This window comes from Mugil cephalus, chromosome 20 (assembly GCF_022458985.1).
Source record: "Mugil cephalus isolate CIBA_MC_2020 chromosome 20, CIBA_Mcephalus_1.1, whole genome shotgun sequence".
In the NCBI taxonomy this organism is placed as follows: Eukaryota; Metazoa; Chordata; class Actinopteri; order Mugiliformes; family Mugilidae; genus Mugil; species Mugil cephalus.
Window position 1 is genome coordinate 6,676,932 of NC_061789.1, and position 16,251 is coordinate 6,693,182.

Here is a 16,251-nt window from a genome sequence, read left to right on the forward strand (position 1 = left end):
AGCCTGTGAATCCTCTCGAAGAGAGAGTTTTTGTTTGTTTAGTCTTTTCTTAGTTAGATCCTCAGTCCTGAGGTTTTCCTCCATTTGGAGTGTTTTGTGTTATTTTTTGATTTGTTACTTTGTTTTGAGTTTTCCTCCTTCTGGAGAGTTTTTTGTTTTCACTGGTCGGATTAGCATCTAGGTTTTTTGTGGCCATTTGTTTGTCCCTCTGTGAGGGAGCTCTAATGAATCTAAATAAAGCCATTTTGTCATCTCTGCATTCTGAGTCCTGAGTCCTGCTTTGAGTCTCGGCCTGACAGTGTGTAGTTGTCTATTAATTGAAGCTTTTCGAGAAAACCGCTTGTTTCCCGAGATCATGAGATAAATAGAGGGAAACCTGAGGAAATGAGCTTGTTATTACAGGAAAACGAACACAAATTTGTGAGTTCATGTCCGGTTAGGGCTTCTGTACATTTCAGAAAAAGAAGAAGTTAAAAAAAAAAGCATCAAGTGCACAGAGGAAGGGTAGAAAAGTTCTAGATGAACAAATTCCTCTTCCTTCGCCTTTTAAGTCTTGTGTGAAGTACATTTGAGAGAGGTGCTGTCACAGCAAGAGCAGAAACGGAAAATCAGGAGGTGGTGCTGCTGTGTTGCCTCCTTGTGTCAACCACCCTGAACCTGGATGCTCTGCAAAACCTGCTTTGTCCAGGATGTCCAAATTCCTACCTAAGCTGTTTTTTGGTGAGTAGTGTGTTAATTTATGCAAATGAATTTGGAATCTAGTGTCCAGGCAAATACAAAATTTAAATTTCCTTAAATTGTCTTTATTGTTGCAAAGCTTTTCATTTCACATTTTATCACATAGTTTATAGTGGATAGTGCAATAGATTCTATTATGTCCCTCTCACATCAAAGCTTAGGTGTACACTGATGTTTATTCTTATCTGCAGTAAAACACAGTACAGTCGTGTTAATGAGTCAAAATTTTGTTTAAGCAGGTTTGTCCTATTGACATCATCGTGATTTATTTTTTTATATTTTTCAAGAGTGACTTGGCCACGAAAATGAGATCCCTCCCTAAATGGCTTTTAAATCTATAGATTCAAGTCTTTACAATCGTCAGATTCTGGTAATTGTCAGTGTGAGAGGCTTTTTGGTAGGTAATGTTGTTGTACTGTGTGTTCATCACCAAAGCAGAATTATTTTTCGTGCCAAAAATGTGCAAAAACTTATGAGAAATACTTCATGATACAATCTGCAGTTTATAATGTAATTTTGTTGCATGGATCAGGAGAGTGTTAAGATAATGACCAGATCCAACTATCACAGTACAATGAGAGAATACTGGACTTTGGTCTTCAAGACTATAGCAATTCAGTAAACAGGTCAAATGATATTTGAGTATAAAGTATAAAAATTAATCTCCTAAACATTGTAATGGTCTCTGTGTAATTAATGTATTAAGGGAACCTGGAAAATTAAGTTGCAAGAGATAGTATCTGTATCTCATATAATCTTTTTTTATTTTCTCTCTAGTTGGCTTTCTCTTCACCTCAACTTTATCCGCTGCAGGTCAGTGAATTCTCGTGTGCTACATGTGGTTGCTCTAATATTTACAAGCATCTTCATGGAAAGAGGAAGTGAAAATGGGTAGTCTACTCATACAAACTTGTGTGAATATCATAATTATCTTATGGGTTCTCAAGTTACGCCCAAAAATACATTTTGGAAGGTCACCACGACTTTTCGCACTTACACGCCACATAATAATTAGTTTTTCGTCAAGTTCAAGATGACGTTTGTGTCAGATGTAATCAAATTTGATAGATATATCATATTTATTAAAAGAAAACAATAAGGTTGCAGTTGTGGCATCTAGGGATGTCCTGATCGATGTGCTGCAGGTGGCCCCAGTTTCACTCCCGCACTGAGCGGCATTTACTGTGTGTTATTCCCCCCTCTCTGCCTCCCTATTTCCTGTCACAAAAAATATACTTGGACTGGCTACAACACCATTGGTCACTGAGGGTTAGGTAAAGACTGTGGTAGAGTGTGGTTCCTAGCTTTCTTTGGCATGGAGTCACTCCAGTGGAGAAAACGGTAGAAGTGTGTGAATATGTTTATATGTCGGACGTATCAGGTTGTGTTCTGAGTAAAACATTAAAATATTATATGTAAATAATAGAAATATTGTATCTCCTCTGTGTTTCAGCTGCCCAGATCAGATTGGCTGGATCTGGCTCGACTCGATGCTCTGGAAGAGTTGAAATCTACCACGATGGCTCCTGGGGAACAGTGTGTGATGACGACTGGGACATACAGGATGCTAATGTTGTTTGTAGACAGTTGGGCTGTGGGCCAGCACAGAGCGCCACGCAATCGGCCTCCTTTGGTCAAGGAACCGGAAATATCTGGCTCGATGATGTGGCCTGTTCAGGAACAGAGACTTCCATAACTCAGTGTGGGCATAGAGGATTTGGCTCACATAACTGCGGACATAGTGAGGATGCTGGTGTCATCTGTGCTGGTAAGACACTTTTTCTTTTCAGCATTTTGTTGACTCATCTTGATAGTGACCCTACTAAGGCACTGTGTGCCTAACATTCTTTTAATTGCAGGATGTTGCCCTGAGTAGGCGCTCTTAATTTGACAAGCCTAAAGAGAAGGTTGCAGAGTTTATTAGGTTGGACGACAAGAACATTTCTGTCATAGAGAAACAAATTTTCAACATCTTTTCAAATGTGGGGTCTTCTTCAGCCAAGGTATGAGCTACCTTCTCCTTGCTACATTAGCTTTGACAGTGATCACATTCCAGATCAGGGAAAATACAAGGAAACAAGAAAAACCTTAGTCAGTCTCTAGGAAATTCTAGGAAATTCTGTCACTTTTCGAATCCCTAGAGGCATCTTCTGCTCTTACAGAGGACCATGTTGGCTATAATGGCTATGGCAACCCATTCCATAGGTAAATGAAAACCGTGCTAAATAGATGTTTGTCATGTTTCTGCGTTCTGGTTGTTTCCTGTGATCTTACTCATTTCCTGCTTTATTTTGTAGTCAGTTTTTTGTTGGATTTAAGTTTTACCTCCTGTCTCTGTTCCCATCTCTGTGATTCTCTCTTGTCTCGGGCCATTTGTCTTTGTCTGCATGTAACACTACCTTTTCCTTTGTTCTGTGTCAAGTTGTCTGTGGTGCTTTGCCCCTGTTGTCGACTTTTCATCTGTGCTCTTATCTCTGTGCTCTGAATTCACCCCTATGTGTGTGTTTCTGCTCAGTTTGTTGTATTCTTGGATTTTGGATTGTACCAGTTTTTGGGTGATGGTTTTAAATACCCTGCCTTTCCTGCAACACCTTGCAGGAAAGGCATTTTGTTTCCTAGGCATTTTGTTTCCTAGGTTGCCATTAAATTTTACTCTTGAGTTGATCCGCCTGCCTCTCTGCACTGTGTGTGTTGCATATGGATCCTCCACAACCAATTCTTTCATTGTGCCCACTATAAGGCAACAAAATGATCCGCTACGCTCTCAATGAAATCATGCATGTTCTTGTTTTTGTCTCCATGGACAAGATGACCTATTATCCAGGTGTTCCTGGCAAATTAGATTTTGCAGAATTGTCGTTACATAATTAGACACCCTAACGATAATGTTAATTAAAATATGTTATGTATGATGAAAAACATCATTATACATGTTGTCTGTTGTATTGCCAGGATCTATTCAGACTGCATTTCACCATTGGTCACTAAGAGTTACGTAAAAACTGTGGTAGAGTGTGGTTTCTATCTATCTTTCTTTGGCATGGTGTCACTCCAGTGGAGAAAACACCAAAAGAGTAGACAAACAAAATATTATAAGACGTTTATATGTCGGATATGTCATTTTGTGTTCTGAGTAATATGTTAAAATATCATTTGTAAAATATAAAAATATTGTATCTTCTGTGTTTCAGCTGCTCAGATCAGATTGGCTGGATCTAGCTCGACTCGATGCTCTGGAAGAGTTGAAATCTACCACGGTGGCTCCTGGGGAACAGTGTGTGATGACAGCTGGGACATACAGGATGCTAATGTTGTTTGTAGACAGTTGGGCTGTGGGCCAGCACAGAGCGCCACGCAATCGGCCTCCTTTGGTCAAGGAACCGGAAATATCTGGCTCGATGATGTGGCCTGTTCAGGATCAGAGACTTCCATAACTCAGTGTGGGCATGGAGGGTTTGGCTCACATAACTGCGGACATAGTGAGGATGCTGGTGTCATCTGTGATGGTAAGACACTTTTTCTTTTCAGCATTTTGTTGACACATCTTAATAGAGACCCTACTCAGACAAAATTACTTTGTGCCCAAAGCAGTTGGGTTTAGTATGGCTGATTGGAGAAGCTAGGCCATCAGACACAGCACTGCATCTCTCTGATTCTTGATCAAATTGTACCAACATTGACTGGAGGTATATTTTGACTTTTGGCTGTTACGCCATTGAGCTCAGATCAGCATGTCATGGCAGAATGTGACAGCCACGTCTGACTCCAAAGGAGAGTTGGCCCCCATAGAGACACATATTACAAAGTCCAACTTCACAGTGAAAATAAATATGATGGTACGAAAATAAATTGTAATGCAGAGTGGTGCTCCTTGCCAGAGTCTAATGCTGTGTTCATTTACCTTGGAGGTCGGAAGTCAGAGCTAGGAATGACGTCACACAAACTGTAAACTGAACAGATAACTTCAATCAGCTAATGTTCATCAGTGATGAAGTCTACAAAAACACATGACGCAAAATTAAAAAAAAAAATATTCAACTCAGACGTAGAAAAAATCCTACGACTTTCTGACTAAAAATTCAGACATCGGGGTGCATTCCAATTGAAAACTCGGAAATCAGAAATTCCAACTTCCAAGTACAGACGGAGAGCACTATAACTCTGCCAAGATGGCGACGCAGGGAGGTCCCACACTAAACTTCTACCACTTGGTGGGTGTGTCTGTCTTCTTATTGTATTAAGTCAAGGATTTTGAAGTTTCACATGAACCATTTATTTCCCAGGTTTAAACATATTAAATTAAATCCAAATTAAAATTTACCACGGCCTTTACCTAAGGCCTTCCAGTCCCCATCCACTGACTCTGTGCAACTATCTAACTTGTAAAAAAGTTTTTTGCTAAGTAAAATGATGGCATGAGAACTATTTCAAATGAAAAACTTAATGAAACCTTATTTTTCAGTCATTCTCCCAAAGCCCACCATCTCCATGAATCCTGTTGGTAAAGTTACCTGGGGTCAGGACATAAGCATCACTTGTTCAGTATCAACTCAGCATCTAGGAGGAACATTCATCCTGCAGAAGACCACAGGATCATTCAGAACGACCAAGACATCTAGTGCCAACTCTGCTACCTTCAGTATCCCTAATGTCAACTTTAATAATGAGGGATCGTACAGGTGTCAATATCAGAAAAGAGTTTCAGATGGAGACTTCAACTCCCCACAGAGTGACTCTGTCACACTCTCAGTTACATGTACGTAAGAAATACAATTGCCTTTCTTTTTAATTGTGTTTAATAGTTGTTGCATCATCTGAAATTTAAATGATGATTTATACCTCTACTCAAGGGATTCTACACTGAACTTGTGTTGTTTTATTCAGTGGTCCTCCCAAAACCCATCATCTCCATGAATCCTGTTGGTAACGTTACCTGGGGTCAGGACATAAGCATCACTTGTTCAGTATCAACTCAGCATCTAGGAGGAACATTCATCCTGCAGAAGACCACAGGATCATTCAGAACGACCAAGACATCTAGTGCCAACTCTGCTACCTTCAGTATCCCTAATGTCAACTTTAATAATGAGGGATCATACCAGTGTCAATATCAGACCAGAGTTTCAGATCGAGATTTCAACTCCCCACAGAGTGACTCTGTCACACTCTCGGTTACTGGTAAGGAGAAATATGCAGTTTCTAATTTTGACTTCTCTTTAACTTCTGTGGGATTGTGAAACAACTGGAAGAAGCTAACATGCAAAAATACACTGTAGCAAAAAGGCAAATTCATCTATGACTTTTCGTTGTGTTATTTTATTCAGTGGTCCTCCCAAAGCCCATCATCTCCATGAATCCTGTTGGTAACGTTACCTGGGGTCAGGACATCAGCATCACTTGTTCAATCTCAACTCAGCATTTAGGAGGAACATTCATCCTGCAGAAGACCACAGGCTCATTCAGAAAAACTAAGACATCTAGTGCCAACTCTGCTACCTTCAGTATCCCTAATGTCAACTTTAATAATGAGGGATTGTACCAGTGTCAATATCAGACCAGAGTTTCAGGTCGAGACTTCAGCTCCCCACAGAGTGACTCTGTCACACTCTCGGTTATTGGTAAGGAGAAATATGGAGATTCTAATCTTGACTTCTCTTTAACTTCTATGGAACTGTGAAAGAGAAGATGCTAACACACTTAAACCGAAAGGCAAGTTTATCTATGACTTTATGTTGTGTTGTTCTTTCAGTCATTCTCCCAAAGCCTGAAATCACGGAAATCCTGGTCGTGAGGTTATGTGGGATCAGGACCATAATACTTGTTCAGTCTTAACTCAGCATTTAGGAGGAACATGCACTCTGCTTATCTCGGGCTCATTAAGAAAAATCCAAACATCTAGTACATACTCTGCTACCTTCAGTAGCCCCAATGTCAACTTTCATGATGAGGGATCGTACCAGTGTCAGTAACAGACAAGAGTTTCAGGTCGAGATTTTATTTCTCCACAGAGTGACTCTGTCAACTCAACTGATCCATCTTAATCCAGTTTTTCTTTTTTTTACCAGTGCCACTGCAGCCGCCCAGCATCTACCTGACGTCTGCTAACCAAGAGCCGGTCCAGGGTCTTGAGAGTGCAGAGGTCACCAGGGCTCACAGCTTTGTCTTAACCTGCTCCATTTCCTCCCACTATCCTGGAGGGGTTTTCTCTCTCATCCTCTCTGGCTCCAACATCACCAGGACCCAGCCAGCGATCAACAACTCAGCCTCCTTTAGTTTCCCTGAAGCTGAGTATGAGCACCAGGGTGACTACAGCTGTGTTTACGAAGTCACACTGTCCTCCAGGAAATTCACTTCAGACATGTCAGCGACGGTGAACATCACCATTAAAAGTAAGAAGACTTAATTTAAGACTAAGATTAAACTATATCTTTGAGACTATTTGGATGGCAGTAATAACTTGTCATCTGTACACATTCAATTCTACACATGCTTTTATAATACATAATGTATCTCTACCCAACATCTTAATCAATCCACATTGAGTAATATCTGCATCTGACCCATAGTAGAGATCACAGAGTACATGCTAGACAAAACTACCTTACTGTTTTGATGAAATACTAAATCAAATGCAGTTTGGCTTTTCTGTTTCAAGTAGGGTAGAGATGTTGAGGTGAAGGCTAAAGATGATGCAGTAGGTTCCAGCAAAAAGTATTTAATAATTAAGAAAAAGTGCTGCGCAAGGCAGGAAATACAAAAATGAAAAGAATCAGGGAGGAGACAAGGGAACATGGCGTGGAAACAAGATACGTGGGCAACATAAACGACGTGACAAGGAATAAAGGGAAGGCAGGGCTGTAAATGCACAAGGGCTCATGGATGACAAGACACAGGTGAAACTCATGAGGGCAATCACAGCAGGAGAAACCAAATAATCAAGGGACGGACAAGGAACACAGACAAGAAATCCAGAAAGTTGACAAAATAAAACAGGAAACCCCAGAACATGAGCACAAAATAAAAGACAGATATAGAACCTTGACATCCTGAACTTTTGACAATCAGACAATTTGTTTCTTAGTGCAAGTGATGAAGCTGGTCTCCTCACTCACTGTACCTCCGTTGCTGCTCCTGCTGCTCCTGATGGCCTGTCTGTTCAACAAGAGAAGACGTCAAGCCCCGAAGCTCGAAAACCTTGACCAAACCGAAAGTAAGTGCCAATCAGGATGATGGTCCATTACATGAAATGATAAACTTCTTTTCACATTGGTACATGACTTTCTGATGCTTTCATTGCAGTGAGTCACCACAACAATGGCACCGCCAATATCGTTGAGGACGACTATGAAGAGATGGACACTGTTATGAGATATGAGCAAGGAAACGTGTGTGATGATGATTATGATCATGGTAAGAGTGAAGATAGCGACGATGAAGGGGGGAATTATTATGTTCGCACGTGTCCTGTGGACATTTATTCTGCTGTAGATGATGAAATGGAGGAAGAGGCAGCTGAAGATAGCATCTATATGAATTTTGAGCAACCGCCCTGTGATGACAATTTGGATATTTATGGAGAGCAGGAAGACATTTATCAAAATTTTTAGCTTTCTACTCGCCAATGACGTTACTGGTTTCCACCTATAAGAGACAACCAAAGTATTCACTGCATGTTCATGAGCTTGTCAAGGGGTAGATGATGGCAGTTAACCAAATGCAAAGTGTTGAATGTAATGTTGTTGGCATGTGGTCAGTTCTTAGTTGGAACTTGCTCCAGTCACATTGAGTTTCCTTTCTCTGCAGATGATAGTGAACAGTTTTTCATTCTTTACAGTACTGTTTTTTTTCATCATTTCATTATTATAGATCTTTAGTATCTTGTTTTATGAACACATTGGAAGACATCAGAGTGTGTGCATTTAAAACCATATTGGAGAAACTATCTGTAATTAGCCAGATGTTATTTACTGTATACTCACCCCATCCAGTATTGTTGGACTCTGGATTTCTGTTTTTGCTTGTGATGATATTTAACTTCAGCTTGATGCTATGGCAGTTTTTGCACCTCTTCAGGTATATCTTTATACTTTATTTGCGCTTTTATCTGTTTATATTGTACGAATTATTTCTTGTATGTGGATATAGGACATCCATGGACTATGTACTTTAATAAAGGTTCAGTTAAAGTAGTTGACTCGTTTGAATTCAGTGTTGTAATGATAGTACAGCCAAACCGTGTTTGCGATTGTTGCCGTTATGTCTTGACTTGGGAAAGTAACGTCAAGCTATGCATGCTAACCTGCAGGCTAGCAACCAGGAACTTAGGCTATAGACAGAATATGATAACACAATGCAGCCAGGCATTATGCATAGGTGAGGATTACACCGCCTAATATTCTATAAATTTACTGTACAGGCTGTCCACCAGCAGAAATCTCATGTCGATGTAATTAATCTTTTATTTTCTCTGTTTTCCCTGTTCTTCTTGTGTCCATATCTCAACGTTATACTATCCATCAAGATGTTTCTCTTTAGTCTACTTTGTATATGCAGGATGTATTTTTATATTTTATTTATTCTTAATGTTTGCATATTTGTTCACATGTTTTGTTTAGCTGCTGCACCGTAGGCCTTTGCGGAAGGTAATTTTAAACCTGTATTGTGTTGCACATGTCAGAATTGACAGTAAAGTTGACTTGATGTCACATCTTACCACTATTTCAATCAGCCAATCAGCTGTCTGCTGTCATTTTAGCTGGAAATCGTTGTCGTTCACCTCCAGTCTTCACCTCCAGAGCTGGGGTTAAACTCATCTGTCCACTCTTCATCCCATCCAGATCTGCAACCTTTTTCGTCTTCCAATCAACCCCCACCAGTGTCTAGAGTGTAGACACAGTGTGTTTCCTACACTGAGCACAGCTGTGGCCCTGTGTACTGTAAATGGTTGCATGTAATTAAGTAGACTTATTGTTTCGAATGAAATGTTTGGCTTCCACTCTCAAGGTAGGTTGAGGATGATTAAAATAAACTATAAAAAACATTCACAAAGGTATGTCCTTCTCATACTCACTCATAAATATACGTGCGCATGTAAACACTAGTTAACAGTATCTTTCTCAGTCTTTGTCATCAATTAACATAGGCTTTAATAGTTATGTGTGTAGTTGTCTATTAATTAAAAGCTTTTTGAGAAAACAGAGCTTGTTTCCCGAGATCATGAGATAAATAGAGGAAAACTTGGGGAAATGAGCTTGTTATCACGGGAAAACAAACAAACAAACAAAAAATAAAATATGTGAGTCCATGTCTGGTTAGGGCTTCTGTACATTGCAGAGAAAGAAGAAGTTAAAAAAAAAAGCATCAAGTGCACAGAGGAAGGGTAGAAAACTTCGACACAAACAAATTCCTCTTCATTCGCCTTTTAAGTCTTGTGTGAAGTACATGTGAGAGAGGTGCTGTCACAGTGAGACCAGAAACAGAAAATCAGGAAGTGTTGTTGCTGTGTCGCCTCCTTGTGTCAACCACCCTGAACCTGGATGCTCTGCAAAACCTGCTACGTCCAGGATGTCCAAATTCCTACCTAAGCTGTTTTTTGGTGAGTAGTGCATGCGTGAATTTATGCAAATGAATTTGAATTCTAGTGTCCAAGCAAATACAGAATTTAAATTTCCTTGAATTTAGTGTATCACTTAGTTTATTTTGGATAGTGCAATATATTCTATCATGTCCCTTGCCATTAACTTACATCAAAGTTTAGGTGTACACTGATGTTTATTCTGCAGTAAAACACAGTACAGTCAATGTTAGTGAGTCAAAACTTTGTTTAAGCAGGTTTGGCCCATTGACATCAGTGATTTTTTTTTACAAGAGAGACTTAGCCACGAAAATGAGATCCCTCCCTAAATGGCTTTTAGAATCTATGGATAAATCTATAGATTTATGTCTTTACAATCGTCAGATTCTGGTAATTGTCAGTGTGAGAGGCTTTTTGGTAGGTAATGTTGTTGTACTGTGTGTTCATCACCAAAGCAGAATTAGTTTTCGTGCCAAAAATGTGCAAAAACTCATGAGAAATACTTCATGATACAATCTGCAGTTTATGATGTAATTTTGTTGCATGAATCAGGAGAGTGTTAAGATAATGACCAGATCCAACTATCACAGTACAATGAGAGAAAACTGGACTTTGGTCTTCAAGGCTATAGCAATTCAGTAAACAGGTCAAATGATATTTGAGTGTATAAGTATAAAAATTCATCTCCCAAACATTGTATTGGTCTCTGTGTAATTAATGTATTAAGGGAACCTGGAAAATGTGTTGAAGGAGATAGTATCTGTATCTCATATAATCTTTTTTCTCTCTCTCTCTCTCTCTCTCTCTCTCTCTCTCTCTCTCTCCTCTAGTTGTCGTTCTCTTCACCTCAACTTTATCAGCTGCAGGTCAGTAAATTCTTGTGTGCTACATGCGGTTGCTAGTATTCACGAGAATCTTCACGGAAAATGTGTCTACTAATACAAACTTGTGTGAAAATCATAATTATAGTATGTGTTCTCAAGTTACAAAATTTATATATATATATAAATATATAAAGGTTGCAGTAGTGGGGCCTAAGCATAAGACTATGTCATGTTTGACTACATCACTTATAAAAAATAAAAAAAAACAGCAAAAAAACACGTTGAAATCAACTCAAACGTTTAGGCCACCAGTGCTGGATGGAACATGGATTGATGACTGATTGGACTATATTCATAGATAGATGGAGGGGCTACAACACCATTGGTCACTGAGGGTTAGGTAAAGACTGTGGTAGAGTGTGGTTCCTTTCTTTCTTTCTTTGGCACAGTGTCACTCCAGTGGAGAAAACGGAAAAAGAGTAGACAAACAAAATACGATAATATGTTTATATGTCAGATATGTCAGGTTGTGCTCTGAGTAAAATACTAAAATATTATATGTAAAATATAGAAATATTGTATCTCCTCTGTGTTTCAGCCGCCCAGATCAGATTGGCTGGATCTGGCTCGACTCGATGCTCTGGAAGAGTTGAAATCTACCACGATGGCTCCTGGGGAACAGTGTGTGATGACAACTGGGACATACAGGATGCTAATGTTGTTTGTAGACAGTTGGGCTGTGGGCCAGCACAGAGCGCCACGCAATCGGCCTCCTTTGGCCAAGGAACTGGAAATATCTGGCTCGATGATGTGGCCTGTTCAGGATCAGAGACTTCCATTAATCAGTGTGGGCATAGAGGGTTTGGATCACACAACTGCAGACATGGTGAGGATGTTGGTGTCATCTGTGATGGTAAGACACTTTTTCTTTTCAGCATTTTGTTGACACATCTTGATAGGGACCCTATTCAGGCACTGTGTGTCTAACATTCTTTTAATTGCAGGATGTTGCCCTGAGTAGGCGCTCTTAAAGAGAAGAAGAGAAGTTTATTGGGTTGGGCGACAAGAACATTTCTGTCGTAGAGAACAAATTTTCAACATCTTTTCAAATGTGGGGGCTTCTTGAGCCAAGGTATGAGCTACCTTCTCCTTGCTACATTAGCTTTGACAGTGCAGACAATCCAGATCTAGAAGAATTCAAGGAAAATTGGAAATCCTTTATCAGTCTTCAGGGAGGGAAATTATTTGAATTTTCGATTGGATCAGTGCTCATCTCGACCTGTTCTGAATATTGAAAGATTGGTATCAGGTTAGGGGGCAAAAAACCCTTGACATCCCTAGAGGTGAGTCCTGTTCTTACAGAGGACCATGTTGGCTATAATGGCTATGGTAACCCATTCAATGGGTAAGCAAAGACCGTGCTAACTAGACATTCGTCACAGTTCTGCGTTCTGGTTGTTTTCTGGGATCTTGCTCGTTTGTTGCTTTAGTTTGTAGTCAGCTTTCTTGTTGGATTTAAGTTTTATCTCCTGTCTCTGTTCCCATCTCTGTGATTGTCTCTTGTCTCGGGCCATTTGTCTTTGTCTGCACATAACCCTACCTTTTCCTTTGTTCTATGTCAAGTTGTCTGTGGTGCTTCGCCCCTGTTGTTGGCTTTTATTCTGTGCTCTTATCACTATGCTGTGAATTCACCACTATGTGTGTTATCGGTTTGTCGTTTTCTTGTATTTTGGATTATACCTGTTTTTGGGTGATGGTTTTGTCATATCCTGCCTTTCCTGCAACACCTTGCATTTTCTTTCCTAGGTTGCCATAAAAGTTTACTCTTGAGTTGATCTGCCTGCCTCTCTGGACTTTGTGTGTTGCATTTGGGTCCTCCACAACCAATTCTTTCAATTGGCCCACTGTAAGGCAACAAAATGGCCATTTACCCTCTCAATGAAATCATGCATGTTCTTATTTTCGTCTCCATGGACAAGATGACCTACCATCTAGGTGTCCCTGGCAAGTTGGATTTTGCAGAATTGTCTTTCAAATTACATAATTAGACACCCTAACAAAAATATTAATTAAAACATGTTACGTATAATGAAAATACATCAGTGCAAGCCCTGCCAGAATCCATTCAGACTGCATCTCAGCCAATGCAATTAGGAATAAAAATAAAAAATGAAATCGATAATTTGTAATTGAAATCAACCAAAGGTGCAGGCCACCAGTGCTGGATGGAACACAGATTGATTACTGATTGGACTATATTCATAGATAGATGGAGTGGCTACAACATCACTGGTCACTAAGGGTTAGGTAAAGACTGTGGTAGAGTGTGGTTCCTATAGTTCTTTCTTTGGCACGGTGTCACTCCAGTGGAGAAAGCACGGAGAGAGTACACAAACAAAATGATATAATACATTTATATGTTGGATATGTCAGGTTGTCTTCTGTGTAAAGTATTAAAACATATAAAAAAAATAAACAAAATATAGAAATATTTTATCTCCTCTGTCTCTCTGAGTATGAGCACCAGGGTGACTACAGCTGTGTTTATGAAGTCACACTGTCCTCCACGAAATTCACTTCAGACATGTCAGCGACGGTGAACATCACCATTAAAAATAAGAAGACTAAATTTAAGACTCATAATACATAATGTATCTCCATCCAACATTAACAAACAAATCAATCCATATTAATTAATAGCTGCATGACCCATAGTAGAGATCACAGAGTACATGCTAGACGAAACATACTTCCTGGTTTGATGAAATACTAAATCAAATGCAGCTTGACTTTTCTGAACTTTTGACAATCAGACAATCTTTCTCTTAGTGCACTTAATGAAGCTGGTCTCCTCACTCACTGCACCTCCGTTGCTGCTCCTGCTGCTCCTGATGGCCGCCTGTCTGTTCCACAAGAGAAGACGTCAAGCCCTGAAGCTAGAAAACCCCAACCAAACCGAAAGTTAGTGCTTATCAGGACAGACGGGACATTACATCAAATGATGAACTTCTTTTCACACTGATAACATTCTTGCTCTCATTGCAGTGACTCGCTGGAACTTTGGCTCCTACAATAACCTCGAGGAGGACTATGAAGAGATAAACACCCATGTGAGATATGAGCAAAAAAAACATGTGTGATGATGACTATGATGAAGAGTGAAGGTGACAGCGATGACAAGGAAGCTGATGATGAAGGGGGAAATGATTACCATATTTCCTCTAATAGTGGGGTCTTTATTTGCTTAGCCTCCCAGAAGACCCGGCCATTATTGGGGGCAGGCTTTTATTAAAGGGAGACCTTTATTTCTAACTCCCTTTGCTTCATACCAGTATGTACCGATATATTTGCTCAAAGATTTCATACCATTTACTCTGCTATTTTATTTTATTTTTTTCCACTTTAACTGGTACACCATGCATGCATGTGTTTCTCCTCGGATCATGGCACAAGGGAGTGTAACATCTTATCCTGTGTATTAATGAATGCCTTTCCTGCACCGCCTTGCGTTTTGTGTCCTAGGTTGCCATTAAATTTTACTCTTGAGTTGATCTCCCTGCCTCTCTGGACTGTGTGTGTTGCATTTGGGTCCTCCACAACCAGTTAATTCAATTTGCCCACTTCAAGGCAACAAAATGATCAGTTACCCTCTCAACCAAATCATACATGTTCTTATTTTCTTCTCTGTGGGCAAGATGACCTACCATCCAGGTGTTCCTGGCAAGTTGGATTTTGCAGAATTGTCTTTCTAGTTACATAATCAAACACCCTGACAAAAAAAATGTACATATAATGAAAGAACATCAGTGCAAGCCCTGCCAGAATCCATTCAGACTGTATCTCAGTCAATGCAATTTGGAAAAAGAAAATAAAAACGATAATTTGTAGCCACATTAAAATCAACCCAAAGGTGTCATCTATGCTGGTAAGACACTTTTTTTTTTTACAATATTTTGTTGACTCATCTTGATAGGGACCCTACTCATGCACTGTGTGTCCACCATTCTTTTAATTGCAGGACGTCACCATGTCACCTTAACTTCATAAAACCCACTCACATGTAAACCAATATGGGATGGCCCACAATGTGCTTTTATGTTGGTTTGCTTTGTGTGAAGACTACTAAGAAAAAAATAAAAAAACAAAATTATCCATCCTATCACAAGAGTCTAAAATCTCCACACAGCTATCCTTTCGAGGATTTTATTTTATTGTAGCAAAACCTCATAAAATCACTTTGTGCCCAAAACATTTGGGTTTAATGCCACTGCATCTCTCTGATTCTTGATCAAATTGTACCAACATTGACTGGAGGTACATTTGACTTTTGACTGTTGCGCCATTGAGCTCAGATCAGCATGTCATGGCAGAATGTGACAGTCACGTCTGGCTCCAAAGGAGAGTTGGCCCCATAGAGACACATATTACAAAGTCCAACTTTACAGTGAAAATAAATACGATGGCACAAAAATAAAGTGTTACACAGAGTGGTGCTACTTGTCGGAGTCTAAATCTGCCAAGATGGTGACGACTGGAGGTCCCACACTGAGCTTCTACCTCTACCTCGGTGGGTGCGTCTGTCTTCTTACTGTATTAAGTCAAGGATTTTGAAGTGTCACAGCAACCAGTTATTTCACAGGCCTGATGTCTTCAGTATGGTTCTTCAATGCATAAAACAAATTAAATTAAACAAACTTGACAGAGTTGGTGTGTCTGAACTTTTATCAGGATCATTTGTGTAAGGAAATACCAAAGGTTACTGTCAGGACCAGGCTAGAGCTCAGGACGCAGATGCAAGGGTTAGGGTTCTTCAATAACAGTCTTTATTAATAATAACACAGGGAAAAAAACTCCTAGAAGGAGAAAGCAAAGCGGGCTCATGAAAAATGGCCTCAGAAACTCTTCAAGAAGGAATGTGGCTACAAAAGGTATTGAAATAATATTCGCTCCGTGGAAGGAGGAAAACACAAAATGCAGAGAAAATCTCAAAATAAGGAAAACGCTAAGGTACAAGTGAAAATCACTCACGAGGGAGAACCAGAACAAAATCCAAAAAGAAACAACTTTGGTTAAGGCAGCGAAACAACTGTGGCAAGAATGGGGTGAACGCACGAG

General features: G+C 39.8%; 1 protein-coding gene across 1 annotated transcript in view; it reads left to right on the forward strand.

Moving 5' to 3' along the window:
* The window catches only part of LOC124997828, a 47,820-nt gene that overhangs the window by 17,948 nt on the left and 13,621 nt on the right, over positions 1 to 16,251 (forward strand). The window contains exons 17-32 of the mRNA XM_047571837.1: positions 573 to 720; positions 1,516 to 1,551; positions 2,192 to 2,506; positions 3,930 to 4,244; positions 5,201 to 5,494; positions 5,623 to 5,916; positions 6,063 to 6,356; positions 6,804 to 7,127; positions 7,820 to 7,948; positions 8,038 to 8,344; positions 9,354 to 9,363; positions 10,189 to 10,333; positions 11,143 to 11,178; positions 11,735 to 12,049; positions 13,966 to 14,097; positions 14,182 to 14,246. Of these exons, the coding sequence (XP_047427793.1) occupies positions 573 to 720; positions 1,516 to 1,551; positions 2,192 to 2,506; positions 3,930 to 4,244; positions 5,201 to 5,494; positions 5,623 to 5,916; positions 6,063 to 6,356; positions 6,804 to 7,127; positions 7,820 to 7,948; positions 8,038 to 8,344; positions 9,354 to 9,363; positions 10,189 to 10,333; positions 11,143 to 11,178; positions 11,735 to 12,049; positions 13,966 to 14,097; positions 14,182 to 14,246 (3,159 nt within the window). The remainder of the gene's footprint in view (positions 1 to 572; positions 721 to 1,515; positions 1,552 to 2,191; positions 2,507 to 3,929; positions 4,245 to 5,200; positions 5,495 to 5,622; positions 5,917 to 6,062; positions 6,357 to 6,803; positions 7,128 to 7,819; positions 7,949 to 8,037; positions 8,345 to 9,353; positions 9,364 to 10,188; positions 10,334 to 11,142; positions 11,179 to 11,734; positions 12,050 to 13,965; positions 14,098 to 14,181; positions 14,247 to 16,251) is intronic.